At 35.8% G+C, this 17,464-nt stretch overlaps 1 protein-coding gene across 1 annotated transcript; it reads right to left on the bottom strand.

Moving 5' to 3' along the window:
• Positions 1-506: 506 nt before the first annotated feature.
• On the bottom strand, positions 507-16,969 carry LOC131167649 (carboxyl-terminal-processing peptidase 3, chloroplastic). The gene is made up of 12 exons (XM_058126448.1): positions 16,302-16,969; positions 15,869-15,950; positions 15,636-15,766; positions 15,224-15,310; positions 14,003-14,081; positions 12,527-12,615; positions 11,040-11,075; positions 10,752-10,871; positions 9,258-9,344; positions 8,975-9,124; positions 3,118-3,225; positions 507-2,558 (listed from the first exon to the last, which is right to left on the bottom strand). Exons 1-12 carry the CDS (start codon positions 16,668-16,670, stop codon positions 2,310-2,312), a joined length of 1,587 nt encoding a protein of 528 aa, XP_057982431.1. The 5' UTR covers positions 16,671-16,969; the 3' UTR covers positions 507-2,309.
• Positions 16,970-17,464: the final 495 nt, after the last annotated feature.

Here is a 17,464-nt window from a genome sequence, read left to right as displayed (position 1 = left end):
CTCAGAAAAGGGAAAACCCATACCCCCTTAGAACCTGAAATCAATGGACATTCCTTCTCTTATACTCCATCTTTTATATATATATATATATATATATATATATATATATATATATATATGTTAACGCGGTGGTTCTGCCAACCTCTAAATTCTAAAAATATCTAAAACTGATTTCAAATTAAAGAACCTTTTTTCCCCGGGCTCTGATCTGGAATGTTCTCATTTCATTCGAGCCAGCTCATTTCCGCTCAACGGTCAGACGTTCCGGGCCCACCAAACCAAACCAGCGCAGCTTGGTCCAATGCCGTTCGCCAATAAGAGTCCGCCACGTCGTAACCTTTTTAATAACGGCTCCTTCGACCGACACGCCATTCACGGTCTCAGCCCAATCATCGCCAACAGTTCAACCCCTGGTGCGCCCGCGTTCCCAGCCGTTCACTCTACCTGTGGGACCCACGCGCTCCACGAAAGGCCTATATATACTGAATCCTCTTCTCCAAAAACCCAAACCGCGGTTCAGTTAAGTAAATTCGCCGGAGCTCAGAAACCCCAGCCTCAGTTTCATTCTTCAGTGATAGGCAGAATCTGTTTCTGTGCGAATCAGCAATGGCTCAAAGTGGAATCTTGAAGGCCAATGTGCTCGCCTTCTTCGTCGTGATACTCTCTGCTGTTGCCGCTTCTGTGTCGGCGGCTGACAGCGTGTCTGCACCGGCGCCATCGCCGGATGACGGAGCGGCCTTCTCCTTGCCGGTATCGAGCGCTGTTGTGTGCTTCTCCGTAGTCTTGTCGCTTCTTACTCTTTTGAAGCACTGAGTCCTGGATCAGAGAGGTTTCTGCCGCTGAGAGTGGGATATGAGAGTTCTGTGTTATTTTGTGATTTTCTGAGGGCTTGGGGATTGGACGAGTCTGATTCTTTATCATTTGTTATGTTTATATAAATTAAATTATTTTTTTTTTAAATTTTGCTGTCTCCTTTTTTGGAAAGTGGCCGGTTTTGGTTTATTCAGTATGTTCTTTAATATTCATCTTTGATCGCTCTTGGATTTTAACTTCTGTTTGGAGTTGTTAGGTTACTGGAAGATGCAATGCATCTTGGCGCATCTTAACCCAAAAATAAAACAAAAACAAAAAATAAAACCACTGCAGGGATCTACTGTTTGACCACAAAATCATATATGTATCAATTATCTTCCTTGAATGAAGCTGAACTCTAATGGTGATGGGTTCCTCACAACATCTTGGAAGCAGGGTTTCCTGGAAGATGTTGGCTGGGCATGTCGATGGAGATGAAGCAATGACCAGCTGCTGCTCTTCATGAAACTATGAATTTAAAATTGCCGAGGGCAATTGTAGCACAGAATTGGTCATGCTGCTGATTTTCTACGAGCATTTTCTCTAGTGTTCAACAACAAATAGGAATAAAAGTCTGCGCTGGTAATCTCTTTGCCAAGTTTGGTTTGTGGAATGAGCGCGATGGGAATAGAATGATTGAAAATTGAATGGAGATCGCACAGAAATCAAAGGTAAATTTCAATTTAAAATTGAATGTAGAAACCATAGAAATCAAAGGAAAATTTGGATTCCATTCTACTCCTACGCATCGGAATGAAAAAATTTTATAATAAATATGAAAAATTTTACCAATTTCATTCTATTCCATTTCTTTTTTGGTGTATCAAACAAATCATTGACCAACTGTCGAGATGAAGCAATTACCAGCTGCTGCTCTTCATGAAACTATGAATTTAAAATTGCCAAGGACAATCGTAGCACAGAATTGGTCATGCTGCTGATTTTCTACAAAGCATATTCTAGTGTTCAACAACAAACATAGGAATAAAAGTTTGTGTGCTAGTTAGTAATCTCTTTGCCGGTTAGTGGAATGAGCGTGAGGGGAATAGAATGATAGAATATTGAATGGAGATCGCACAGAAATCAAAGGTAAATTCCAATTTAAAATTGAATGTAGAGAAGAACCCATTGAAATCAAAGGAAAACTTTCAACTCCTACGCAATGGAATGAAAAAAATTATATAACAAATATGTAAAATTATACCAATTTCATTCTATTCCATTTCATTTTTGTGTATCAAACAAATCATTGACAACTGTATAAGAAGATTTAAGAGCCACTTACAAAAAAAGAGATGAGCCCAATTTAAGCAGAACTTTCCTTTTTTTTTTTTTTCGCAAAAAAAAAAAAAAAAAAAAAAAATTTTGGGTTACATTTCACTTTTGGTACACATCATATGGTGGACATCTCCAATTTCTACATCCAATCAGTGCTCTATTTAGATGCAGGTATTCTCTCAAGAAGCAGTACCTCTGGATTCCTGAATATCCAACTCATGCTCTGCTACCATGATGCACGAATCTGCTTCCAGGGATGAATCTGTGTTCTTATCCTTAACTGATGACTCTTTAGGTGCATTGAGCATGTCTGTCGTGCACTGCACATCCGGTGTTATTCCTACCTGATCTATATCGTGTAGTGCTGGTGATAAATACTTGGCGACCGTGATAAACAGAGCAGATCCATCATGAAGCTCTGTAACACTCTGTAGCAGCCAGCAGGCATTATTAGCTCGAGGAAAATAGGAGCATATGCTATAACAATTATGGAGTTCGGTTTTAAAATCAGTAGGAGTGACACTCAACTGTAAGTCCATAGTTAAGTACAGAAATTTATTCCTATTACAAAAGCTCTGAAAACAGTAGACATGAGTGAAGGACGCATCAATGTTAGGCAGACTGGCACATAATTTGCACTTCATTCAACTATAGTTATCACAGCCATTGTGGGTAAATCACATTTTAGACTTGAAATCAAGCCTTCTTTTCAAACTAAAACAATTTAAATTAGTTTGAATTAGTCAAAAATTAGAAATTCAATCTAATATATCTCCTAAGAGACATCCTAGTAGTCAAAACTTGAGACATCCTTGTTAGAGGCCCTGGAGTTTGAATCCTATATGGAATGGGAGATCGGCAACTCCCATTGTGCATCCCAAGCAGGCTTCTAATTGACCGAAAAAAAGGATATTCAATCTAATATAGTAGGCAATGCAATTAACTGTAAAAAAGAAAAAGAAATTTCTTAATGATAGATAAGAATACCTGAATTTTTCCTTTTCCAAAGGTTTTGTGCCCCACGAGGATAGCACGACCATTGTCATGCAGTGCCCCAGCCAATATCTCACTTGCACTCGCACTCCCCTCATTCACCTGTTTCAAATGAAATCCTAAATAAGGCGTGAAACCTTGCAGGCCTATTACGATGTTGAAAAACACAATGATTTCATAAACAGTTTCAGGCATAAGATTTTTAGTTCTGAAAGCATATCAAACAAAATGGAAAGGTTCAAACTTAGATGATTTAGAGAGAAACAAACCAAAAAATAAAAATAAAAAAGCTTGGGGGTGATTAGGGATATCATAATTTCAGTTTCTCTTATGCAAATATCATGTGGCATGTTAAGTGATCTCTAGAACACAGAACTTGTAAAATGAATAAGAGCAAGTAGTGGAATGTGTTAGCCCCAAGGTTATATTAGCTTGGTTTTGATGATAATAAACTATTTTGGACAAATGACTTTGCTTTTAAGTTGTGTTTCAATAGGTTTCAATCCATTAGAGTTGAAGATTGAGAGAGCTTGAAGATGATCTTTTGTTTGTCTTTTATTTATTTATTTATTTATTTATTTTCATAATATTTATTCATCTCTCTCAATTGTAATTTTGTGTGCTTAAGCTCCACGTGTTTTAATATCTCATGGCACAAGAAAACATTGTTTTAAACCTTAAATTTAGTGGAAAAGTGTATAGGTTCAAAAGGAATCTGAAACGAGGTAACAATGGGCTATTCCGTGCACAATGCTAAGGTACAGGTCCACCAGCCCTGGGAGTAGGTCAACTGGCCTTAGCGGAATGGTTGCCCGATCGACCAGCCCTTGTGACAAGTTGACTGGACCCTAAGCTAAGTGTATCTATCAGGCTAGTCATAGGCCGACCAGCATGCAGGCTGACGCATCCCAATGGGCAAAAAATAGCTAGTTTGATTCCAAACTCTATATATATGTCCTCTAAGCCCAAAGAAAGTCATGAGAGAATATTGTTATCTCTTGGTGTCTTTGCCTCCATCAAAGCAAGGGTACAATTCATGGCCTTGCCTTCGTTAAAGCAAGGGAATTAGTAAAACCTCAAGATGGTTGGGTCTTGAAAGAATGGACATAGGCTTGGGATAGCTAAGCTGCTAAAAAAAGGAGTTTGCATATCTCTTCCTCTACTTTTTTTATTACTAGTTGTTGAGAATTCCACTATTGAACTTATCCCATATTAAAAAATAGAGCAAAGGGTGGATGCTTATATACATGGTTGGGCTAAAGACCTAATAAGTTTAAACTTTTGGGTTAGGTTAGTGCTCACTCATGTATATCAAGACTGCTTAAGAAAACTCCCCTAATGCTAACAAGTAGCATTAGAACTAATGGTTCGCAACTCTATATAAGCGAGACATCGTAAAGTCGAGATATGAAGCTAATTCTCCTAACGTGCTAACAACGGGAGAACCAAGTGTGTGGTTGAGGCTAAGAAGGATCATCTAGGCCTAGAAGATAGATCCAAATAGGGTCAAGATGTGAGAGAATGTGTTGGTTTGGAGGCACATGTAATGCAATTTGAAACACAAAACGTAAGGATGTTGACTTTTTGGTCAGATCTCTGTTCTGATTATGACAAATCACAGTATCTCATTTGTGTGCTTTGAGTATTTGAGCAGATTTATGTTTTAGTTAGCTCAGATGATGATGCAATTTGGAAGCCAAGAAGCACTTAAACGAGTACATCATTCGGCGCATTCCATAGAAATGTAGAGGAGTAGAGCATGAGGTCCTAGTTAATTTCAAGTTGTATTATTTTGTTTCATATTTATCATTCGGGTCTGTAATTATAATCCAAGGTCTATAATTATTAATGCATGACATGCATAATAGGACTATAAGCTCAATAATGACCGTAGACCCTAGGTCCTTGTACGTAACTTTAAACTCAAAACAGAACTTAAATGCTTATTTTAAGCGGTTTCAGTTGACCGAACCCGAAGCCATATAGAAGCTTCGGTCGACCGAACATACCAGGGTCAATAGGTTGACTATTCGGTTGACCATTTTAAAATGAACTTGAACTGTATGCTCGACTGAACTGACACGTGGGTGATTCCCAACGTTTTGGTCGACCGAACCTCTAGTTAAAATTTGACCTGGTCAACCAATCCTCAGAATTTGGTCAACTGAACTTGCCCTGGTCAACCGAACCTCGGAGGGCTCAAAATCGCCTTAATCTGATCAACCAAAACCTTAGTTCAAAAATGCCACGGTCGACCGAACTTAGTGATATGGTCAACCGAACCTCAAATTTGGTTGACCGAACCTCTCGGGTTGGCCTATTTTTACTGCGGGTTATTAAGGATACAGGGTTATTTTGGGTTAAACTTGTTTAAAAAATTTTTAATTATCCCCTCTATATCCTAACGGTCATATTTTTTAGTGAAGGCTATATATATGCCTTCATTTGCAAAAATTAGAGAGTGATTAGAGATTAGATTAAAAATTTTTCTCTTTAAAATTCCTTTCCCCATTCAAGCCTATAAACCTCTCATATACTCATTTCCTTGCAAAATCTTATTGAGTGAGAGTATCTTTGAGATCACCCACTCTTCCTATACTAGCTTATACTTTCATTGTTGTGATTGATTGTTGATTTATATTGAGAGTTAAGCCCAAAGGTTTTCCCCATAGATTTAGCTCATAAATTTATTTTGTAGGGAAACTTTTTATTAGCTTGTGAGTCTTTGCACTTTTATTGCACGACTCTTAAGCTTGTCTTGTGTTTTGAAGAAAAATATTTTCGACAAGCTTTGTTTTCAAAATATCTCGTGTGCTTGGTTTTTGAAAATCATTTTCGAGATTTTTGATTGTGTGGTTCTGATCTTTGATATTGCACATGGTGATTGAAATTGTTATTTGATTCAAAGATCACTAAGACATACACTCTCACACTTTGATTGCATATTGACATAATATTGAGAGTAGATTGACTTATCTTCACTGAGCTTATAGATCTATCATTTGGAAGTGCATTAATTATTGAATGTGTGTATTGGTACAAATCTGCTTGTGTTTAGAAGCATTAGAATTGTACACAAAAATTGAATACTCACTGTTGTATTCCAGGCATGGGCTGAGGGGGTGTTGAACTAGCTCGTAAGGATCGGTAGGGCCTTCTTCGCCCCGCAAGGAGAGTGTGTAAAGGTTGAGGTCAACCTTGGTAATTTGACCTGATTGTAACCGGTGCCACTCCACCCGTTAAATGAACATTAGTGGAATCCTTAGGCTTGCGAGCTGAGGCGGGGATGTAGGCAGTATTGGCCAAACCCCGATAACATATTGTGTGTGCAATTTAAATTTCTGCAATTTATTTACTGCACATGTAAGTTATTTTCATTAGACTGTGAATGCTGAGCATGATTTAATTTCCGTATATTATATTTATCTGCCATTTGGGATTGTATAGACAGACCCCTAGGTTGTGTTATACTATTGCTGTACATTGAACCTAGGACAAAATTTTTAATACCCAATTCACCCCTCTCTTGGGAGTACACCAATTCCAACAAAGGGGGTAAGACCCACTTAAGCAAATGTTGGAGAATTAGGATAGCTCCCACAAAGGAGACGATTTTTGCTTAAGGAAGAAAGTTTTGAATTGGGCTTGAGTTATTCATGCATGTTTTCCTGCAAATGTACACGCATGGGAGAGAAGCAATCCTGATTGGATTCCCATGGTTGTGAGCCCTTTCCCATGATTGAGTGATGGCACTCCTAGTTGGTTGCATGACAAGTAATGACTTCTGTCAAATGGGAGTGATTGGAACTCACAAGTCAAGGGAAGATTGTTGAGAATTCCATTAGTGAGTTTGTCCTACATTGGAAAAATAGAGTGAAAGATGGATACTTGTATATATGGTTGGGCCCAAGATTCAATAAGCTTAAGCTTTTGGGTCAAGTTGGTACTCACCCATGTATATCAAGTTTGTCCATGAAGACTCCTTGATGCTAACACAATTACTTTAATATTTGTATGAAATTACTTTAGTTGTTTGCAAGGTCTTAAATTTCTACTTTGACTAAAATTGTGAAGCTCCAAAAATACAGAAATTTCGATAAAATTTTGATTTTTATGTCAATTTCGATTTCGATTTGAAAAACAATTGAAATTGGTATGAAAGCATGGAATTCTTTTATGAAACTTTAGAGATGGTTAATAGACATAATAACGCAAGTTCTAGGACTAATATTATTATAAGTTAAATACAGTTATGTTGTGTATGAGGTGCAATAGTTGTAATATAATATGTGTATTTAACATATTCCGTTAATATAATACAAATAAAGATAATTTAGATATGAATGGTTAAATAAAATGTTGTAAGTTTATTTTTTCACATAATTTCAAAAGCCCTTGTTCTTTTGTTTTAATCAAGAAATAATATAGATTAAGAGAGATATTTCACTTTGTGGCTAAATCTCACATTTGAATTCCAAGAAAATTTCATTCTATTGTTAAAATTTGGACAAATTTAGCTAGAATTTTGAGATTTTGATAAATTTGGAATGATTCGTTGAAATTTTGACAAAAATCACAAGATGGAAATCGACAACCATTTCAATTTCTAAGGTGACGGAATGCTGAAATTTCAACAGAAACTTCAACAGTTTCGTGGAAATTTAAGACCATAGTTGTTTGAATTTGTTTTAAAATTGGTACTCAAGAACGCAAGTTTCTTTGAACCCAATTCATCCAGGTGGAGTAAGGCTTACTTAAGTAGTTGTTGAAGAATTAGGCTAACTCCCACAAGGGAGACGATTTCTACTGAGAGAGTTTTGAATTGGGCTTGAGTAATTCATGCATGTATTCCTGCAAATGTACACACATGGAAGAGGAAGTGATGCTGAGTGGACTCCCGTGGTTGCGAGCGCTTTCCCATGATTGAATAATGGCACTCCTAGTTGGTTGCATAACAAGTAATGACTTTTTTTTTCAAATGGGAGTGATTGAAACTAACAAGTTAGGGGGAGATTGTTGAGAATTCGACTAGTGAGTTTGCCCTACATTAGAAAATAGAGTGAAAGGTGGAAACTTATAAGATTCAATAAGATTAAACTTTTGGGTCAAGTTGGTGCTCACCTATGTATATCAAGTTTGTCCAGGAAGACTCCTTGATGCTAACATAATTACTTTAATATTTGTATGAATTTACTTGAGTTGTTTGAAAGGTCTTAAATTTCTATTTCAACTAAAATTGAGAAGCTCCAAAAGTATGAAAATTTTGATAAAAATTTCGATTTCGATGTCAATTTCGATTTCTATTTGAAAAATGATGGAAATTAGTAAGAAAACATGGAATTCTTTTATGAAACTTTAGAGATGGTTAATAGACATAATAATGTAAGTTCTAGGACTAATATATCATAAGTTAAGTGTATGAGGTGCAATAGTTGTAAATATAATATGCGTATTAAACATATTTGGTTAATATAATATAAATAAAGATAATTTAGATATGAATGGAAATAAAATGTTGTTGTAAGTTTAATTTTTCACATAATTTCAAAAGCCCTTGTAATACTCTTTTGTTTTAATCACAAAGTAGTATAGATTAAGAGAGAAAGTTCACTTTGCTTCTAAATCTCACATTTGAATTCCAAGGAAATTTCATTCGATTGTTAAAATTTGGACAACTTTAGCTAAATTTTCAAGATTTTGATAAATTTCGAATGATTTGTTGAAATTTCAACGAAAATTATTCAAAACGGAAATCGACTGCCATTTTTATTTCGAAGGTGATGGAAAGCGGAAATTTCGATGGAAAATTCAACAGTTTTGTGGAAATTTAACAAGAAGCACTAGAACTCACAAGCACAACAAGTGGATCACGTGTTATAGCATGTCCATTGACCATGCTAATTGGCAACATGTTCCCACTCCGATCAACAGTGTTCACAAGAGTCTCATCTCCATCTAGCCATATTTGGGCAACATCAAGCCCAGCTTTAACCAAACCACCCTGCAAAAAGGATTACACAAGGACAAAGGAGAGAAAAAGAAAAAGTAAAACATGAATGACAATGAGTGCTCAAATGTAAAATTTCAGTAAATAAACTTTGGTCACTAACAAAACCAAGAATCAGGAAGTTTACTGGATTATTTCGCAAATCCAGGATGTATGAGTGTACACCCTGACCCTCCATCTCATGAATTGCACTTTCCATTTCAGCAGCTGCTGTCTGTAAGTAATAGAAAAGGTCTTAAGTAATAATGATGATAATATATACAACCTATTGAGTAATGGGAAGTGGATTACTCCCCTAAAAGTCTAACTGTTTCTTTTTTAGGCTTACAACTCACTTTGATATGCATTCATTTGGTCAATTGCTATTTGGACATCAATCAAACAATGACACAATCACGAACCGCTCTGTCATCTGTTTTTGGCTGTTTGATCACCCATGAAATTACGTATCTATTTATTATATTTTTTCCCCTGTTCAGAAGCTCTGTGGCAGGTTTTTCACACATTTTCTAGAATCAGAAGGAACCATTATAATGACCACTACGTGCATTTCATTCCCCTCAATTTTATTTTTTGTTGCTTATTATATGAAGTTGCTCTGGGAGCTAATATTTGCTATCTAAGAATTGCTCTATGGATCTCATCAGAAATGTTTGATGCTTCTTGGGGCTTCATTGGGACTGAAGTTACTAGATGAATTTCAGTGTAGATAGACCAGATTAGTAAGATACTGCTGTTGCTCGACAGAGAAAGACTCAACCTGCTCCTACCCATCACAGAGCATCATAGCATGTTGGGATCAAGGGGAACAGAAAGGACATAACCACCAACCTCTCCCTTGGTTGGGGGCCACCCAGGGGGGTGGGGACATTGTTGAGGAGGCCAATCATGAACACCACAGGTAGAAGAGAAATACTGGTCATGGAAGACTAAGACAACACCTTGCATATGAGTAGCAAGAGGGTGCTGCTTCTGCCTCAATGATGGGCTCTGTGGGGGAGGGGTGCATCCTCTACTTCGAGCAACTAATGTATCAAATAAATCACTAGAAAGGTCTCGTCAGGAGAACCACGAACCAATCAAGCTGGTTAGATGTACACACAGAGGGCGTGACGGCTTGTTATACCCTCTTCTCTTGATCCTGCCCAATATTTGCTTCAGTGGTCAATCACCTAGTAAAAAAGGAGGCAGGTATGCATGCCCTATTTTAGACTACTACTAGGCAGGCCCATGGCTTTATCAAGTGTTATACTATTGGTCGAGGCATGGACCTATGAGTTGGGTTTGTAGTAGTTGATGGACACCAAAAGGATGTGGAACTATTGGAGAATTCTCTCTGATCTGTACCATCCATCCAAGAGGGACTTGTTTAACATATCTCTTGCAAACCAATATGGGTCAGTATCTGACGTACAGTATTAAACCATTTATCCAAGGTATAATCATAATACATAGCTTGTCATTTTCTTAAATAGAGTAGTATGTTCACTCAACCAGATTGAAATGCATCCGAATATTTAAGATGAAAAAATCCTAATGTAAAGGAAATAAACTACAAGTTCTTTTATAGCAAATATTAAAAACTGATGCATGACCAAGAGAATAGTAAAGCAATATTCACCTGAGAAAAGGCCGACAGTTTAACATATCCAGTCTTTGCCACGTGACCGTCTGGGGTTCTATGAGGGATAATGGCACTGGATAGAAGGGAAAGTTTGATAAACTCACGAGACAGTTTTACCTTCAAGCAGATTAGGTGCTTCCATATCAGTTCAAATAGATTATTATCAAGTTCAAACGTGCCTAACTACAAGCTCAAGCCAGATGGTAGCCTGTGTCATCAGTCGCCAAAATGAAACCAGTGGCATTCTATAAATCAACACAAACTGTAAAAAATGCATATCAATACCTCCCTGAAAGAAGAATCAGATCCCCAGCCTCTTCCCTGAAGAACAGAACATCATATCAGTTATGTTAAGAAATTTGTACTTGTAAAGAACAGAAAATTTCACCTCATAAATCCTCAAATACAACCATACAATGTACACACTCCTTTCCCTGTTTGCCATCCATGTAGAGATATCATATCAGACACAAATCATTACACACACTCAGAAAACATAAAAAATTCATCCTGCTTTTGTCTTAGCATTTCCAGTCACACAAATAAATCAATAATCAAGTACTTGTCCTTGTGATGCCACTTCAGGTAAATCAGTTAAAAAAATTTCGGCAGAAAAAACATCATGGATTAAAACCAAACCAGAACCACGTGGAAAGAAATATGACTACAAATAATTCACATAAGCACTTCTGAGATGCTGTCTTAGATAACAGTTCAGGGCTTCAAATGATATTTAATGATCATCTGTTCCAACCCTATAAGTTAATATGATAACAACCAACAAATCTTTGCTTCACAATAAAGGCTTAGGGGCCATTTGGTATCACTGTCAAAATTATAAAAAAACGGAAATAAAATAATAAAACCAGAAACAAAAACTAAAAACTGAAAACCAACAACCTATTTGTTTAATATTTCTAAAACTAAGATAAAATGAAAACTTGATTGAACAAATGCTTATTTCTGTCCTTGAATCAAATAAAAATTAAAAAAAATGTGATTAAAATAATAAAAATACAAAAAAATATAAATTAAAAAATATTATAACAAAAACACAAATAATTCTTATTATTTTAATTAATTATTATATTTTAATTTCACTTTACACAGACACTCTTATTGTAAATGGCCATTGAAAAATAGTAAAAAAAATAAAAATTAAATGCCTTTTATAATCTGTATAGTCATTTTATTTTTATTTTAATAAAAAAAATATGAATAAAATGAAAGATTTAATCCACAAAATTTAATTAGGATATTAATGTATTATTTTATTATGACAGGCCATAGAATCTGGTTTTCAGTTTCAGCGAAAATTGCTAAAAACTGATAGCATTAACAGAGAACTAGCAAACTAAATAAAAATATTTCTATAATCTACTTATTAACTCTACAAAAATAAAAACAGAAAACATAAATGGTACTAAAGACCCTTAGTTGCTGCTGCGGTTTGTTGCTTTGGTTGTTGTCTTATTAAATTCTTCGCTCTGAGAAGTATTATATATTTTTCAATTCAAAAGCATATAACAAAAGACTACTAATTCTTGATCTGCATAAAACTTATCCTCATTATGTCAAAATTATTGTAGACTTCGATATGGTTTTAAAGAAACAGGATTTCATGCAAATATACAGAATTAAGTTTCATAGGGGTGCAAGAACCTAAGTCCTGACTAGTACATCTACAAATATGTTTAATACCAGAAATATGGATTTGACTGATAGAACATGATCATCAAATATTGAGAGAGAGAGTGAGATTCAATTATTACGCTGTGGAGTTTTACTGTAACAGTTGTTCCAACACGCCCTCTAAGCTTCTGTGCTGCAGTTTCACTATCAACACCATCAAGCCTTTCCCCTAAAGACACGGAAACAATGGATTAGACAATTTCTTGAATCATGGTAAGTGAACACAGTTGAAAGACAAGACCAGCAACAGAGACATCATTACATTCATCATTAGGAAAATTAGAGGATTAAACAATGTGAATTTATATGCCCATTTATCAAGGCCAACAGTAGGAAGAAAAAAAGATCACGTGTGATCATCAATAGATCAGAATTTACAAAAAGCTTTTTGTTGGAAAAACTAACCAGAAGCAAATAAATAAATTCAGAGACATCAGCAGGCAATGATTTGAGGCTGTTGTGTAAAGCACATGAGACCAGACTAAAATCCAGATCCCATGAAAAATTCAGGCAGGAAAAAAATTGACTACACTTCTCTAAAGCTAACTGACAGTTACCTAAGAAGAAGAAGAACATGCCCCAACTATTATGAAAAGAAGTTTCATATTCATTAGCTAGCTCACAAAACCACCAGTTGAATAAGGCTAAACCCATGTTCCTTCAGCACCAAATGGGAACATTCCAATGCTGTTGCGACAAGCGTACATGTCTAAGGGCCCAAAAAAATGTTACCTAGCATGTGGAAGTGTGGAACATTCTGCACTATTCTGGTATGACACATGCTCTAAAATGTGGAAAATTAGGCATATAATTATATAGATATATTGGTGAAAAAATTTGCAATAGTATTTTTATATTTTGGAGAGATGTAGAAGTGTTTCCAAATCTAGATGAGATTTTCTTTTGTAAAATTGATTAACATTGGCTGAAAATCAAATGAATAAATATAACATGACAATTGACTGAAAATTGAGTAAATATACTTTGATAATTCATTTTTAATAAATAGAAGATATGTTTCTTGAAACATATTGAGTTAAAACTTTGGATTGTTAGATTTAGTGTTCTACAGGAAAAATGTACCAAGTTTTGGAATGTTCATAATAATTACTGGTATGTGATGGCGTTTTCGTTTTTTTTTTTTTCTCTTTTTGTTTTGGTTTTATTTATTTATTTATTTATAGCAAGTGGTATGCTCTGGTGTTAGCCTTCCATTATTTGTTGATCCCACTCCAAAGACAAACTGTCACAGATAATAACACTTCACCTGAACTATGTCACCCTATTCAATATTCAAATTAGTAAAATCAGAATTCAACAGGTTATGTGGCATTGAGGAGCAAATCAAATGGGTCTCACACTTTTTTTATTCTAACAATATCTGTGCAGTTTGTCCCAAAATGAGACAGGGACTATCTTTTCTGCAGTTAACATTCAGATTGATTCTATTGGTACTGTATTGAGGCAAAAACAAAGGGTGGGCTTCGTTGGAGATATTAGAGGTTTCATAAAGCTTAAAATATTTGCAGCAAAAAGCAATGTAGATATTCATATACCATTAATCTCAATTAACTCATCTCCTTGATGTATGCCAGCACGAGCAGCTGGGCTGCCCTCTATGCAAGACAAAACAACCTGCAATCTCAAGCAGCATAAAATCATTATGGCCTGTAAAAATTTCAGGATTGATGGCATCAACTGACCATCCAAATATGTTCAACATATAATCTTTCAGCATGCATTTTTTAAAATAGTAATAAAGCATCTATGACATTAATGTCCTATGGCTTAAGAAGTACATTGTCAAGAAAGCTTAAAACCTGGATCTCCTTATGCGTTTATGGCATCTCACAACTAGTTGAATGGGAAACTAAGAACTTAATTCTTCAAGAATGATTCATGTACAAATCACAATAAGGCTTTATAAAGATCTTTTCTCAATCTCAGAAAATGATTTGAAATCCAAATGTATGAAATAACATAATATAAGCAGTTGTGCCTAACTAATGATGATTCATCTACAGGTATCAGCATGAGCTAATAGTGCAAATATTTTTTATCTACCTTACTCTTATACAAATTTCAGCAACTTAGCCATGTGTACTTTTGCAAATATTTTTGATTTACCCTACTCATGTACAAACTTCAGCAACTTAGCCAATGTATACTTTCTATGAGCTAAACCATGGGTAATGCCATGGTTAGGGCTGAAATGCCAAGGAGTGTCATAGGAAACAAACCTACTTTTCAATTTCAACAACACATTTGCTAACAGGTTTGATCCCATAAAACTTAAAAGAGGAAATTCTTTAAAGCACAAACATATGCATTAAAGCTGATTTGGAAATCCATTCCTTTCATATAGTGTGACAACTGCTATAATCTATGCGTAACTGCAAATATCATGTTTTTAATGCCTACACTATGCACTTGCTTTCCTTCTCATTAATTGCCAAAACACATGCAAAACTAAATTGCCACAAACTTAGATGACAAATCTATATGTCTCACACATGTGCTGACAGATCACAAGGAATATTATATACGTAAGAAATATCTTTACAATCTACTGATAAGGAGATTAAATGGACTAGTATTGATTCTACATAACAATATAGCCAATTTATCCAACTATTTTCATGGACCTTGTCTAATTATTTCACCAAAATTAAACTTAGGATCCAAATTTCACGTAAGTATAAAGTTCCAATATGGATGTTGAAACATTTTCTGACATAAAGAGAGAAAATCATGAAAAAATTATTGGTAATACTAACCAAATGTCCAGTGCTGGATTCAGCATTTATAAAGAGGCCAACTCCTTGCAGATTTCCATCACTTCCAATTCTAAAGCTTTGATATTCCTGAAGGTAAAAACCCAAATCCAAATAAATCTTGTGTATTTAGCCAAAGAGAATGTTGTGAAATAAGTGTGAGATCAAGTTGTTACTTGCAATAATAAGAAAAGAATCAATAAAACAGCAGCATTTAAGAGAAGAAAATAGAAGCATATAAGCCTTCAATGACAGCATATCAATTTTTGGACTTTTTTTTTGGTGACTTAAGCAAGAGGGAACTGCCATATAAAAACAGGATCATATTATGTATCCATTGATGTAGCAGCTGTTGCTCATGTATTTCTATACTTGGAAAAGCCCAAAACTAAAACTTCCAGAGAAATTAAAAAACCTTTGGACTAATTATTCGAGTGAAAGGATCTCCAAGAGTAGAAAGCATTCCTCTAATCTTGTTATATGCTGCATCAGCCGATTTCAGAGGAAACATTTCCACCATTGTTTGCTGCAGCTTTAAATCCCAGTCTGCCAGAAATTCATATCAGCATATGTCAATAACAAACTTTTTATAATTGATATAGACATCCCTTGCAAAGACAAACAATGTTAGGCTGTGAATCCCAAGACCTTGATGGTTAAAAGTAGGATCTACGAAGGATTCTCTAATCAAACCCCAAGCCTCCACAAGAGTTCTCTGAACTGTATTCACCTAACCAAACAAAAATCTTTATCCATTTAGCAATTTTGAGTGGAAAATTGAGAATTTGAACAACCAATTGAACTAAACAATCAACCCAACAATCCAAAATGCTCAGTTGGTCACTAAATTTTTTAAAACGTTCTAGATTGATCACAAATTTTTTTTTTCCTAATGACATCATTATACTATCTAACTTTGCAATTTACATAAAATCATGAAACTCGGTGCAATTATGGAATAAAAAATGTAACAATTCCTAGTAATAAGATCAACATAAAATAATTTTAAAAATTTAGTGATTAACAGTGCACTTGAAAATGATAACAAACTAAAGTTCAATAGGAAAACAAAATTGATGACCTCGTGAGCGCGAGAAACAGGGAAAGCGATGGTGAGAGACTCCGCGAAGGCCGGAGAATCACTGCACAACGAAATTATCGCGGCGGCCGCAGCAGCGAAACTGACGAAACTTCTAGCAACCCTGTCAATTAAATTTTCTTCTAGGGTGGTAGTAAAATCCTCAGAACTAGACTCCGTCTTCACCCTTGTTCCAACCACCCTCTGCGAAGAACAGGGCATTGATAGCACTCCCCATTTCTTGCTTAAACATGGATTGAAGCTCGAAAACCGGCAAGCGTAGATCGGCACTGAAGCGGGTTTTGAGAAATTTCTCGAAACCGGTGAGAGGTGGAGCGAGTTGAGATCGAGATTTGGGCACAGAGGTTCCATTTCAGGCAGCAAAAAAAATTGGAGAAAATGTAATGGTTTTGAAGTGGGAAGAAGAAGAAGAAGAAGAAGAAGAAGAAGGGGAAAAAGACTGTTATGCTGGGATTCTGAAGGGACCCATAAGAAGCTCTTGCTTTGTGGCTGTGAAGTCTCTTGCTTGGCTTGCGTCTGCGAGTCTCTGAGCAGAGAAACGGACAAGTAAGGGCCTCCACTTCCATTGGTTTACGCTTCGCAGCCAATACATGGTGAGACTGAGAGAGGCTCTCGCATCGAAATAGCGGGCGAGTTCCTATTTTGCGCCGTGAGGGTAATGTGCATTGTTGAGTTGGCGGGAATCGTGGACGGGTTTTACCGCACGTGCTGTGGCAATCAATGAACCAGTAATCACGTGCCAAGTGTCACGATTTGGAAATGCAAAAGAAGGAAATAGTTGTTGTGAAACTCGAAACTGTTCCACCTAACTTTATCACAGTTACAATTATACAGGTAAATAGAGAGTGAATAATTGTATAAAATTATACCAGGTAAATTCCCAGGGAAGTGGGGGATCACAATGGACCGCTTAAATCCCTCTTTCCTAGACAGAATTTTCCTTAGACATGTAATTAACACAATATATTACTACAACTATACCCGACAAAAGTTAACTACTGAATAGATAAAACGAAGAACACCAGAATTAACGAGGTTCGGCTGATTGTGCCTACGTCCTCGGACACTATCAATCAATATTTCTCTATTGTAGAAATATTACAAAATGAGAGAGATAAGAGAGAATGTGCCTAAGAGAGAAGTAG

Source organism: Malania oleifera, chromosome 11 (assembly GCF_029873635.1).
Source record: "Malania oleifera isolate guangnan ecotype guangnan chromosome 11, ASM2987363v1, whole genome shotgun sequence".
NCBI classification, from domain to species: domain Eukaryota; kingdom Viridiplantae; phylum Streptophyta; class Magnoliopsida; order Santalales; family Ximeniaceae; genus Malania; species Malania oleifera.
Note: the sequence above shows the minus strand (reverse complement) of the source record. Positions and strands in the feature narration are given on the sequence as shown.

Excerpts from the sequence above, each read along its gene's own strand:
- LOC131167649 (XM_058126448.1), bottom strand. The coding sequence starts at position 16,670 with ATGGAACCTCTGTGCCCAAATCTCGATCTCAACTCGCTCCACCTCTCA. Across the intron at positions 9,345-10,751 it reads AACTGTCGGCCTTTTCTCAG|ACAGCAGCTGCTGAAATGGA; the intron begins GTGAATATTGCT and ends TATTACTTACAG. Across the intron at positions 9,125-9,257 it reads TGGATTTGCGAAATAATCCA|GGTGGTTTGGTTAAAGCTGG; the intron begins GTAAACTTCCTG and ends TCCTTTTTGCAG.